Here is a 13,916-nt window from a genome sequence, read left to right on the forward strand (position 1 = left end):
TTCTCTAATGATCTTGAAGACTCTGATTAGCAGCTCAGGTGTGTTTGATTAGGGTTAGAGCTCAACTCTGCAGGAATGGGCCAGATTTGAGGATCCCTGTTATAGACTTTTCATTAAGACCCTAAAGAATCATATCAGCTTGTGGAAAATGGGCATCCGATGACCGCTTTAAGACCGACGTGAACGTTTGTATGCCGCCAGCTATGTTTCCATCCAAAGTTGTGAGTTTAACTATGAAAAATTTTAATATTGAATAAAACATGTGTATAAAGCACTGTCTGTGTTAAGCTGTTAACTTGGGTTAAGAGAATAAAATGGTCACTTTCTTGGAAACTGGCGTGAAGAATCAATAATAAAAGGGGAAGTTGTTGTAACCGGTGAAGCCTGTGGCTCTTTTTCCTATATCGTAAATGACTTGTGCCAAAGTCTTAATAACAAACGTGGTCATGTGATCTTGCGTTCAGATGCCTGATGTTTGGGAATGCAATCGTGTGAGACAGTTCTGAATGATAATTACACAAAATTATTTAGATGACGGCTCAGGCGTTTAAAAATGATTAAAACAGTATTTGAGACGGTGTGTGATGAGATCGGTGTGCTGGTTAATCCAGTTATCAAGTCACATGATCTGAGGCAAAGTCACATGACTTTTCAGATGCGCATTGAGGAATTTATTCAGTAAACGTGTTCCCATTGTAGTGTAAGTGCACATTTTCTGACTCAACTGAGTGAATGCGTTTTTTTAATGAATTTATGCGCATCTTGGTTTTTCAATTCAATGTTTTTTTATGTGATATCACAAATTTGCAGAAGAATAGGAGGATGGAAACATAGCTAGTGCAGCGTTTCTTATGGAGATTGTTCTAATCTGTTTTCTATCACACTGCGAAGAAAACTGGCCAATCAATAGGACTTTCGTTTGGTCACGTGCTCAGAGACGCCCACGAAGAGGGTATCATGCTAAGCAAAAGTGAACAGCAGAGGAAGAATCCAGAATTCTTGCATTTGGTTTTATTTGATATATAAACATCACAACGAATGGAGAGCATGTCAGTGCTGTTTCACTTTATTTCTTTTCTGTGACCAACGGGTGTCAGAAATGTCATGTCTTTGTGCCAAACATCTGTTTGCAGGCCATAACCCTTGTTTATTAGCACAGACTCTGTCAAAGCAGAGCTGAAGCAGCTTAAAGAGACTCTTCTGAGCGACTACTGAATAATCACACATTGAAATGAGACACGTTGAGCTACTCATTCAGTGTGGGTTTATTCAGTAATGGAGAGCAGAATGAGTTTCACTGTCACTGTTTACATCCGCAGAGCTTTTGTTTTCAGGGCTGTTGTTTCCCATGCAGAGGTAATTACAGCCCTGCACAGATTCAGGGAAAGAGCAGGAAACCAGAGAGAAAACAAACCCAAAATAGAGCCGCTGGACTGCAGCACATCTGCACTCTTATAAAAGCCTGTGTAAAAACGGCTCTCGCTAAATAGACGGTGGAGAGAACCGTGGAAAATATTTGATAATGTGCATGAATTAGCTGTAATAGCAGGCGTTATTAGACTCTGTGTGGATTCCTGCGGATTCAGTCACGTGTTCGGTCCGTCTGCAGGAGACCTGGTACTGGCCCAGCAGCTCCGGATCCGAGGACGTGATTCTGAGCGGAACACACTGCATCGGCACCGAGATCTCCATCCAGCAGTGCAACAGGAACGGACAGGTGTACTGCCCTCGAGGGGGCGGAGCCAGAGCCGCCGGAGTCACCTGTGCGGACGGTATGAACACACCTCAACACACACGCATGCGCACACACACACAGACACTAGAGCAAATAAATACATATTTTTTTTAAATAAGCAATTAAAATAATACACTTACTAATAATTAAATCAAACATAAAATTTATTTATTTAACTTTTATAAGTTAAACTTTCAAGTAAAAAAAAAACAAAAAAAAAACACTAAAATTGAAATCAAAAATTCACATTAAAATAAATTGTTTTACTTAGAAATTAAGTAAATTCTTACTAAAAATTAAATAAATCATTAAAATGAAATATGAAAATAAACTGAAAATTAAAGTCAAAAAATGCTAAGAAATTATTTTATACAATGTCAACTAATTAAACTAACAAATTGTAAAATAAAAGTAAAGCAAAAAGTTAAGTCATTAAAATAATAATTTGTAAATAAAACAGTGAATATGAATGTGTTGATAAATGCTGTAAATGTTGTGTTGGTCAGCGGCTCCGGATCTGGTGATCGATGCGCAGCTGGTGCAGGAGTCTGCGTATCTGGAGGACCGGCCGCTGCATCTGCTGACCTGCGCTCACGAGGAGAACTGTCTGTCGTCGTCCGCCGCGCGCATGAACTGGCCGTACGGTCACCGGAGGCTGCTGCGCTTCTCCTCGCGCATCATGAACCTCGGTCGAGCCGACTTCAGACCACGATCCTCGCGAGAGTCCTGGACCTGGCACCAGTGCCACCGGTGAGAGCCGCTCGCACTCTTGTGTGTGTTTGTCATTATTATTAAACATTTATTATTATTAATTAACAATCACATAATATATTAATAAGGGGTTTCCCAGACTGGAGATTGAGACTTGATAAAAAGCTGATTTATTAAATCATAAAAATGTAATATTAAAATGATTAAAAATCACTTATAATTCATTTTTAACATAAGCAATAAAAATAAAACACTTACTGAAAACGAATTACGTCAAATTACAAAACAATCATAATAATAATTACCAAAATGAATTGAATAATAAAAATGCCAAATTAGAATAAATAAATAATTTTTACAATAAAAGTCCAAACAAAGCACTTACTAACAGTCAGAGGTGGATAGTAACGAGTTACATTTACTTGAGTAAATTATTTGGGTAACTAATACTTTGAGTATATTTTAAAATGGGTACTTTTACTCAAGTATATTTTTGTGAAAAAACGGTACTTTTACTTCGTTACTGTGGGCGACGCTCCTCTCGTTACTGTATCTTATCTTAGACACAATCAATATTGATATTTTCACAATATTTACGCTTGCAGAAATAAAGACTATATTTGTTCATCTTGCGGAACAGACGGAAGAAGATCCATCATATGCATTTATTTCGTTATGTTCAGATGTTCTGTAGCGGTCATGTGAGGAGATTTCTCTCTTCTCCGTGTCAGAGGTTATATACATATATAAATAATACATAATTAATAACAATTAATATACTTTAAAATATAATTTAATTCAGTGATGCAAATCTGAATCTTTATCAGCTGTTACTCCAGTTTTCAGAGTCATATGATCCTTCAGCAATCGTTCTAATATATTGATTTATTATCAGTGTTGTTGAAAAGGACAGCATATGCTAGTCAGGTATGTTTTGAAGCTGGGATGCTGGTTTATGCTGGTCATGTGCTGGTCTTAAGCTGCTCGGACCATTAAACCAGCTCAAACCAGCATCCCATGCTTCAAAACATACCTATACCAGCATATGCTGTTTTTTCAACAGGGATTTGCAGTTTTTTTTGGAACGTGACATTTTGTTAAGGATTTTATTTTATGAATAGAAGGTTAAAAGAACAGCATTGATAATAAATCAACATATTGGAATGATTTCTGAAGGATTATGTGACACTGAAGACTGGAGTAATGGCTAATAAAGATTAAGATTTGCATCACTGAAATAAATTACATTAAAAAATATATATTTTGAACGGCACTGTATATATATATATATATATATATATATATATATATATATATATATATATATATATATATATATATATATATATATGTGTGAAAATTGTATCTAAATATCTATAGATCTAAATAAAAATAGACTATATTCAGTATATGATCCAAAGTAACTAGTAACTAAATACTTGAGTAGTTTTTTTATCCGATACTTTTTTACTCTTACTCAAGTAACTATTCAGACGATTACTTTTACTTGAGTACAGTTTTTGGCTACTCTACCCACCTCTGCTAACAGTTAATTAAATCATACAAACTTGGTTATTAAAACCAATTAAATAATACAAATATCAAATTAGAATAAATAAATATTTTTAAAAATAACCAATTAAAATAAAACAAATTCATTTTAATGTCAAATTATAATAATTGAAAAAAAAAAAAAAAATTAACTTTAAAAACTCCCAAAACTAAAATTAATTGAAGTGATAAATGTGAAATTAGGATAAATAATTACAGTTTTTAGAATTGCTGGGACACATTTCTTAATGCATGGGTCTCTTTCAGAGGTCTTGACCCGCAGCACGAGATCAGTGTCTGTGGCTGAACTCTGGGTCATTCAGCACTGCTTTCACAGTGCATTCAACAAACACATCATTCACATGACACTGTAAAAAACAATTAAAACACTTAAAGTTCTTTGGTGGAGTCTGTTTGTGTGAGAGCTGCGCTCTGATTGGTCGTTTCTCGCTCCAGCCACTCTCAGGTTTCTGTTCTCGACCAGCAGCCAATGAGCCGTCATGTGACGCTTTACAGGCCAATCAGAGGCCAGGCTGGTGTCACGTGACGGCAGTGTTTGACTCGTCTCTTACAGGCACTACCACAGCATCGAGGTCTTCACGCACTACGACCTCCTGACCCTGAACGGCACAAAGGTCGCGGAGGGTCACAAGGCCAGCTTCTGTCTGGAGGACACGTACTGCCCCGAAGGTGAAGCTGCTTCATTAACACTCATTAACACTACTGACGGATAAACATCAGCATTTAAATAGAAGATATTTGTTATTTTCATGTTATTCAATATGTCTTCATTTATTTTCTTATTTAATATTTTTGCGCCTGTGTTTTACTTTATTTTTTTAATCAATAGGATACTAGACCTGGAAAAATCATGTTTTATTTTTAAGTAATTTTTTAAAGACTTTTTATTAGTTAAGCCCAGGTCTAAAATATTTCAGTATTTAACAACAGTACTGTAAAAACTTTACTCCTGAATGACTGGGGAAAGAACAATCATTTTAGTTATTTATTTCCAGGAGTGTAAAAAAAGCTGTATTTAAGTGAAAATATGGATACAGAGTTACATTTTACTTGATTAAAAGTGTAAGTATCAGGCCAAAAATATACTTATAAATTCTACTTTAGTATTAAAAGAATACAAGTAATTAATTTGATTAAAAATGAATTGACTGACAGGCCTATTGTAATTCTAAATCATATTTATTGAGTGTAATATATCTAGAAGAGCACTTCTCTGGTAAGAACATGAATAAATATTGGAAAAGGAATTTAAGATTTTATAAGGATTGATGACAGCTGATGACTGTTGAATTATTAGAAAATAAAGCACACCTGAGGTGGTGATGAAGCTCAGAAAACTAATAAAACCATTCATTTTCTATTATAAACGTGATCATGTCATCAACTATTTATAATATTTAATAAAAACATTTAACAGTGGCCATGAAAACATGAATCTTTATATTGATTTTCACTGAAGAAATCTGATTTTATTGTCATGTTTGCACGGACTAATGGATTCTGATGATAATTTGATCTGCAGAAGCTTATTATTTCAGCTCATTTAAAGCTTTATACGTCTTTTACATTCGTCTCTTTATGGATTTTCTGAATTGCATTTTTACTTTCAGAATCATATTGTTGTTCAGCTGAAATAACACCAAAAAAACTGATTAGATAATAATGAGTCAAACCTCAGGACACTTTGTGCTCTTCAAAAACTTTATTTTTTTTTATCAAATTGTTTTCTTTTTCACTTTTTTTTTTTCAGACTTTCTTTTTTATAGACGTTTTTTCTTTATTTTGTCTTCTAAGACTTTTTCCTTTTCATTTTTTTTCTCAATTCCAAAGAATTTTCTCTACTTTATTTTTTCAAAGATTTCTATCAAAACCTTTTTTTTTTTCAAATAATTTCTCTTTTTTTGGTATTTTTTCAAAGACTTTTCTTTTTCAAAGTTTTTTTTCCCCCAAAATGTTTCCAATTTTTTTGTTTGTTTGTTTTTACAAAAAAATAAAATAAAAAAATAATAATAATTCAAAGCATTTTTTGGTCAAAAACTTTTCTTCTTCTTTTCAAAAAACAAAAAGAAGTTTCCCACTTTAAAAACCTTTTTCTTTTTTCACAAACATTTTCTGCATGATAATTGGAAAATAATGAGTTGATTATTTTGGAATAAAAATGTCACGAGTACTTTTCAAATCCAAATAAAATAAGGAATAAAAGTAGAGATTTTTGAAGTTGCATGTATTTAGTGAAATATAACCCCTGCAGAATAAGAGCACAGTAGAAACGCTGCGATGTTTCCTGTTTGACTGAGAGAGAGTTAATGATGAGCTGGTCCTCACACAGGCCTGACCAAACGCTACGCCTGCTATAACATGGGCGATCAGGGCATCAGCATGGGCTGCTGGGATACGTACCGCCACGACATCGACTGCCAGTGGGTGGACATCACCGACGTGCGGCCCGGAGACTACATCTTCCAGGTCAGAGGTCACATAATCTAACCCTAACCCCGACATTCTCATCCTCCAGGTCAGAGGTCACACTCTAATCTAACCCTGACCCAGACACACACTGAACCCCCGGTGCTGCGTCAAATGACCAAAATATTTTATTTCAATGATATTCCAGTTGGATAATGTTTTTCATTTAATATTTTATGGTACTGATATTTAGGAAATAGTTCTGATCCATTTATTAATATTTTGAGCACAGACCTGAAAGTGACATTTGCATCTTAAACTGCTGTTAATCTTGAATTGTAATCGCTCACTTGCAGAACGCACGCTTCTGGAGGTACGCAGGTCTGAACCAGAGAGTTTAGGTATACTACAGTGCCAGTGGTTGTCTTGTAGGCAAGCATCAGTACCTTGAACCAAGGTTCCTGGCTGTCCTGGAAGAAGTTATGGTTGACCAACCTATCTGTATAAAGAGGTTGTGATGAAGTGCTGGGTTGGCTGAAACCACGAGCAGTTCTGTCTTAGCAAGGTTGAGTTGAAGGTGATGATCCTTCATCCAGCCAGAAATGTCTGCCAGAGGGCTGCAATGTGAACAGCTACGGTCAGATCATCTGGTTGGAAGGAGAAGTAGAGTTGAGTGTCATCAGCATAGAAATGATATGAAAAGCTATGCTTCTGAATGACAGATGCTAAAGATGACATGTAGATGGAGAAGAGAAGTGGTCCAAGCACCGAGCCTTGGGGAACCTCAGTACAGCACCAGAAGGTTAAATAGAAACTAATCCTGACCAAACCTCTCAAAACCTCCTCTTGGTGACCTCCTTATTTCTGAAAAGCATCTAAAAATACAGTGAATGAAGAGTGTGAGTGCAGGGAGTTTCTGGTCAGTGTGTTTATATGTGAAACAATAGTCGTCTGTGAGGAATGAGCATCTCGTGTCGATGGTTTTTCCGCTCGGTCTCGGTGTGGGAAGGAAAATCCGCCTCATCAGAACAGAACGAGCTCATTACCCCAGAGAATCATTCTTCTATTGAAACTCTGAACCACATTCAGCCGAGTCTCTCGCTCTCCCTAAAACCTTTTCTCTCTTCAAAAACTCAAAAAATGCTTATTGATGCTTATGCTTATCCAGATTTTTTTCCTCTTCAAAATTTATTTTCTTTTTTAGCAGTTGTTTTTTTCTTAAAACGTTTTTCTCTTTTTTTTTAATAACTTCTTTTTTCAATTTTTTTTGTCTTCAAACAACTTTTTTCTCTCATATTAATTTGTTACATTTATATAGCGCTTTTCTGGGTACTCAAAGCGCTTTACATGGAAGGGGGGGGGGGGTCTCCTCAACCACCACCAGTGATTAGCACCTGGATGATGCGACGGCAGCCATATTGCGCCAGAACGCCCAGCACACACCATCTTATTGGTGGAGAGGAGACAGAGTGATGCAGCCAATCAGTGTATGAGGATGATTAGGAGGCCATGATGGTCAGGGGCCAATGGGTGAATATGGCCAGGATGCCAGGGTTACACCCCTACTCTTTTTCTACTCTCTTCTCTTTAATAGTTTTCTTTTTCAAAAACTTTTTTTCTCTTTTTTTGTCTTCAAAAACTTTACTTTTTTAAAAAGCATGTTCTTTCTTAAAAAAAATAAAATTCTCTCTTAGAAACACTTCTCTCATAAAACCAACAGAATAGGATCAGCCTGCAGTACAAACCTAGGCCACCAGGCGCCGCTGTCAGGAAGCATTGCTGTAATATTACTGTGACTATAGACATTATTCTCTTATGTTGCTGAGAACAAATAAAACAATAGGGATAACTGCAGGCTTGAGCAATGGGCGTGGCGAAAGGTTAGGGCGTGCCAAAAGGTAGGGGCGTGGAGAAAGGTCATGATTGGTCGACAAAGCTGTCTGTCAGGGTGTGGGGGTAGGTTAGGGGTATATTTTGTTGTACTGATTCACCTGTCTGAACGCCTCATTTCAGCACGCCCATTGCTCCAGGCTGCAGCTACCCGTTTTTTGAAGTGGCTTATTATTTACGTAATTGATTGTTAGGTATCCGACATAGCTGCACCACCACAGCCCCCCGTCAGGCTCGCACAATTAACTTAAACCCACCAGGTCTTATTTTAAAAAATAGAGCACCTCAACCCCGCGTCTAACAAGGTGCCCGGAGTCTCCTCTCCCACTCTATCGATTTAAATTAACGTCCAGATACCAATGTATGTGTTATAAACAGAAAATATGTATTAATACATTAATAAGAGACGAAAGGAAAACATAACCTTCGGGAGGGGGAATAAAGCCAAAATAATAAACATAACTCCCAAGCTACTACCGCATGAACCTCTTTCCTAACAAAATAAAGATCAAAGAAAAAACAGGCTCTTACCTCCTGCTAGCCTCAAAACAGCAGAAAACTGTAGACGAAGCAAACCGGCTCCTACCTCCCGAAGTCTCCTTTGTTCGACGAACTGCCACACCATCATCTGTATGACATCAACATAACAACAAGCTTGGTCACACAAGGCTCCAAAATAAACCACCAAGCAGGGAGAGACGGAGAAATCTTCCAAACAGGCTTAAATAAATACTGACTGTCAGTAATATAGATATCTATGAAATCAACCGAGCAGAAACGCCGCTGACGTCACCGTAACGCCGTGCACCTGCGCGCGCTCATCAGAAAAAATCCACAACACAATAATAATCAAACTAAATATACACAACGTAAAAACAACCACATACTCATTAAATAAAGCACACATGTAACATTGATGTTATTATTTAAGTATTTGCATTTTTTATATATATATTCCTCTTTATCAGAGGAGCCAAAACCTTTCAATTTGAAGGGCCAAAAATCAAACTATATGATAATAAAATCTGTTACATTTTAAACATTTGTAAATAATTAAAAAAAGAGATAAGATTTTAAAATGTTTAAATTATTTTTAATCCATTTCATTTATATATTTCTTGCATTTCGATGCAAAAATAAAACTTTTGATAAATAAAGTTTGATGAATTTGATGTTATAATTTGATTTTGAAGATATATAAAAAATAAAATTGTTTAATTATTTGAAAAAATGTAACATGTTCTAATAAAGTATACTGGGATATAACGCAGTTTTTTGTTGTTGTTTTTTTCCAGTTTGAATTTTAGCGCTTTATTTATTTCTTTTTTGGACCAGTTTTATAGTTTTATTACATTTTTGTTCCTGAAATCCACTCTTCTGCTGGGATCAGAATAATCCTGTTTTTTTCGGATCAAAAGTATCCCAATCTTACTAAAACGTTTTGAGCTTCACAAACTGAGGATTTAATCAAGGATTGGATTTTGTGATCTAATCCAAATTCAGTCCTTTTCTTTTGAACAACCTATTTCGAAGATTTGATGGAACCCGAGGATCAGATTACTGTTGATGAGATGAGAGATGAGTGTGGTCTGAGATCGCTCGGGATGGATCTGACGGCTGTGTGTCCGCAGGTGGAGGTCAATCCGTCGCTCGATATGGCCGAGTCTGATTTCCAGAATAACGTGATGCGCTGCCGCTGCCGCTACGACGGAGGACGCGTGTATCTGTACAGCTGCCACACCGGTGAGAGCTTATACTGAACATCCTGTACTGCTTCTTATACTGAACATCCTGAACTGCTTCTTATACTGAACATCCTGAACTGCTTCTTATACTGAACATCCTGTACTGCTTCTTATACTGAACATCCTGTACTAATATCAGCTCGAGCTGCTCCGGATCCAGAGCACATCTGACAACTACACTCAAATTACAACAGTCATTCATAATTTAAAAAAAAGTATAAGTTAAGTGAATTGTCAAGTTCACTTAACTTTTTTTTTAAATTATTATTTACGTAATAATTTTAAGGCAACGGGTTTCCTCAATTTTTTTAAGTTGTCAACTTATCACTTTTTACAGTGAAACAATAACTACATTCATTTTTTAAAAAACATTTAGTGCTTTTGACAACTGTCTAAAAAAAATTACTGAAAGTTTTTTAATACTAAATAAAAAATAAATAAAAATGAATAATGCTTACAGTTGAAATAATAAAAAGTTAATAATAATATTAAGTTTACGATTATTGGGATATGTTTTACAAGACTTTCTTATTATGCATTTATATATATATATATATATATATATAAAACTTTCCCTATTTCCTTATTATAAAAGCTTTTCCCTGTTGTCTTTTTAGTTATTTGTGAAACTTTCTAGAACTTTCTAAGTGAAATTCTTGCAAAGTAATTTTTTGTTAGAATTATTTTTACAGTAAATAACAAAAATAAATTTCAAATAACAAAAAAGATTTTTTAAGAGTTTTAAGCTGTAAATAAATGTGTGATTTCTGAAGTTGTTTTGTGCTGGTGTTTCAGGCGACGCTTACAGCGCCGAGGTAGAGGACCTGTTTGAACACCAGCGTCAGATCTCAAACAACTTCCTCTGATGGAGTGGAGCAACACTAGCTGGGCGGAGCCTGCGTGATTGACGGGTAGGGGGTGGGGCTAGTGCGATGATTGACAGGTGGGCGTTTACAGTGCATTTCGGCCAGTATTCATGAAGCAGAAGATCAGAAGAACTTCCTGCTGTTATAATGAAGAGATGTCATGAGTTTCCAGCACATCTGGATGCGGCTCTTGTGTGTATTGATTCATCACTGATTCCAGATCCACAGGAAATAATGTAATGTCACACAATAACACTAATATTGACACTCAGTCATGAAATTGGAACATTGTTTTTCAGGATGATCTGAAGTAAACATCATAGAAATTTTCTTTCATAAAGTGTCTTTTCCCTGCTTCTTGAGCTTATTTTCAGAATCTAATTCACACACAATTTTTTTTATTTTTAAGTATGCTAGTTTGGTCTGTTGGAAATAAAACATGTTTATTCCCTGTTTTTCATTTTAAAATCTCTCTGTAGATCAGCGCTTCTCAACCAGGGTGACTTAAAATATATATACTGTATATATTTTTTTTTAAAGATGTTAAAATAATCAAACTCTAAATTAAAATGCTAAAAAAATATTTTCTAAACGATACTTTCTAACTCCAAATTTCTAAAAAATATTTTTTTCCCTTTCAACAATTTATATTTTATCGAAGAACAAAGTTTTTGAAACTTTTGGAATCACAAAATGAATCATATTTAATTTAATATATTGATACCAACCTTAATTTCTGTTAATAATAAAGTAAAAAAACAAGCATAAAACATTTGTCACAATTATTGTTGAATATTGGTTTGGATGACTTTCAGTCAGAAAGGTTGAGAAGCGCATCTGTAGATGATTTCTGATATTTTCATCATGTTGTGAATCCTAACACACAATCCTGACTTTATACAGCCTTTTTTTCTAAAGACGTTTCTTTTTTCTTACCCTCCGTGTCGGTCAGCCGTTGTTTCTCATGTTTATGTCTCTGGCCACTGGTGCTGGTTTTAGTGGCTCATTTAGTCTTTAATATTATTATGCTTTATTATAATTGTTTCTGGCTCAAACGGAGCAGCAGAATCTGTGTAACAAAGGTTTGATCACTGTTGTATCGGCATGTACAGGTTCATGAACTCTGGGTTGTCTGACCTCAGGCGTTCTCTCTATGAAGAGAAACAGGCGGTCGCTTGTTTTACAGATTGTGCTTCAATACTTGAAAAATAAACAAGAAATCTGATATTTCATACTGCATGAGAGTCATGATAATAATAATGACTGACTTCAGCAGACAACTATTATACTTCACATGCATACATTAACTCGCATTAAAACCACACATAAGAGCAAACCTCATCTGGCTGATGGTCTTAAAACAGTTTTACATTTACATTCATAACACCTGCAGAAACCCTGAAACCAGATCCAGTGCAAAGGTCTAAAGATACTTTTACTGGAGATGTGAAGTGAAGATATGAAGTCTTGTTTTTCTGAGACACGGATCAAAATGAAGTGGGTTTATGATTAAAACAAGAACAAATATCTGCCAGATGAGTCAGAAAAACAGCTGAAATCAAAGGGAAATGTTTTCAGCTCTAAATGACTAATGTGGAAGACATTCAAAACAATGAACATTAGCAATTTCTGAAAACAGCTTTAGAAATGAAGCTTCAGTTCTCAGAGCTCTGAATCGGTTCATTAGCTCACGATGACTCAAAGTGAATCCTTAAAACACTGCCACAGTCATCAAACCACTCTGATGAACAAAGACACAATCCACACGTCAACATACAGCGATTCATTTTAATCAAATTGAAAAATAAATTAAAGAAATAGAATTATAAATGGAAAGAGAATGAAACATTCTGGAATGATGAAGCTCGAGGCAGAAGACATGAATGAAGACCGTATAAAACTAAACGTGTGTGTGTGTGTGTGTTGCACGAGTATGTTTGTGTGTGTGTGTGTGTGTGTGTGTGTGTGTTGCAAAAGTATGTGTGTGTGTGAGTGAGTGAGTGTGTGTGTGTTGCACAAGTATGTTTGTGTGTGAGTGTGTGTTGCACAAGTATGTTTGTGTGTGTGTTGCACGAATATGTTTGTGTGTGTGTGTGTGTGTGTGTGTGTGTTGCAAAAGTATGTGTGTGTGAGTGAGTGTGTGTGTTGCACAAGTATGTTTGTGTGTGAGTGTGTTGCACAAGTATGTTTGTGTGTGTTGCACGAATATGTTTGTGTGTGTGTGTGTGTGTGTGTTGCACAAGTATGTGTGTGTGTGTGTGTGTGAGTGAGTGTGTGTGTTGCACAAGTATGTTTGTGTGTGAGTGTGTGTTGCACAAGTATGTTTGTGTGTGTGTGTGTGTGTTGCACGAATATGTTTGTGTGTGTGTGTGTGTGTGTGTGTGTGTGTGTTGCAAAAGTATGTGTGTGTGTTAGTGAGTGTGTGTGTTGCACAAGTATGTTTGTGTGTGAGTGAGTGTGTGTTGCACAAGTATGTTTGTGTGTGTGTGTGAGTGAGTGAGTGAGTGTGTGTGTTGCACAAGTATGTTTGTGTGTGTGTGTGTGTGTGTGTGTTGCACGAATATGTTTGTGTGTGTGTGTGTGTGTGTGTGTTGCAAAAGTATGTGTGTGTGTGAGTGAGTGTGTGTGTTGCACAAGTATGTTTGTGTGTGAGTGTGTGTTGCACAAGTATGTTTGTGTGTGTGTGTGTGTGTGTGTGTGTGTGTGTTGCACGAATATGTTTGTGTGTGTGTGTGTGTGTGTGTGTTGCAAAAGTATGTGTGTGTTAGTGAGTGTGTGTGTTGCACAAGTATGTTTGTGTGTGAGTGAGTGTGTGTTGCACAAGTATGTTTGTTTGTGTGTGTGTGTGTGTGTGTGTGTGTGTGAGTGAGTGAGTGAGTGAGTGAGTGTGTGTGTGTTGCACAAGTATGTTTGTTTGTGTGTGTGTGTGTGTGTGTGTGTGTGTGTGTGTGTGTGTTGCACAAGTATGTTTGTGTGTGAGTGAGTGTGAGT

General features: G+C 36.1%; 1 protein-coding gene across 1 annotated transcript in view; it reads left to right on the plus strand.

Moving 5' to 3' along the window:
- The window catches only part of LOC306857027 (lysyl oxidase homolog 4-like), a 29,931-nt gene extending 17,769 nt beyond the window's left edge, over nt 1-12,162 (plus strand). Inside the window, exons 10-15 of the mRNA XM_079396670.1 lie at nt 1,610-1,772; nt 2,242-2,485; nt 4,572-4,687; nt 6,348-6,484; nt 9,946-10,057; nt 10,855-12,162. Coding sequence (XP_079252796.1) covers nt 1,610-1,772; nt 2,242-2,485; nt 4,572-4,687; nt 6,348-6,484; nt 9,946-10,057; nt 10,855-10,925 — 843 coding nt within the window. The 3' untranslated portion in view covers nt 10,926-12,162. The remainder of the gene's footprint in view (nt 1-1,609; nt 1,773-2,241; nt 2,486-4,571; nt 4,688-6,347; nt 6,485-9,945; nt 10,058-10,854) is intronic.
- The last annotated feature ends 1,754 nt before the right edge of the window (nt 12,163-13,916 follow it).

Source organism: Barbus barbus (genome assembly GCF_936440315.1).
Source record: "Barbus barbus genome assembly, chromosome: 37".
NCBI lineage: Eukaryota > Metazoa > Chordata > Actinopteri > Cypriniformes > Cyprinidae > Barbus > Barbus barbus.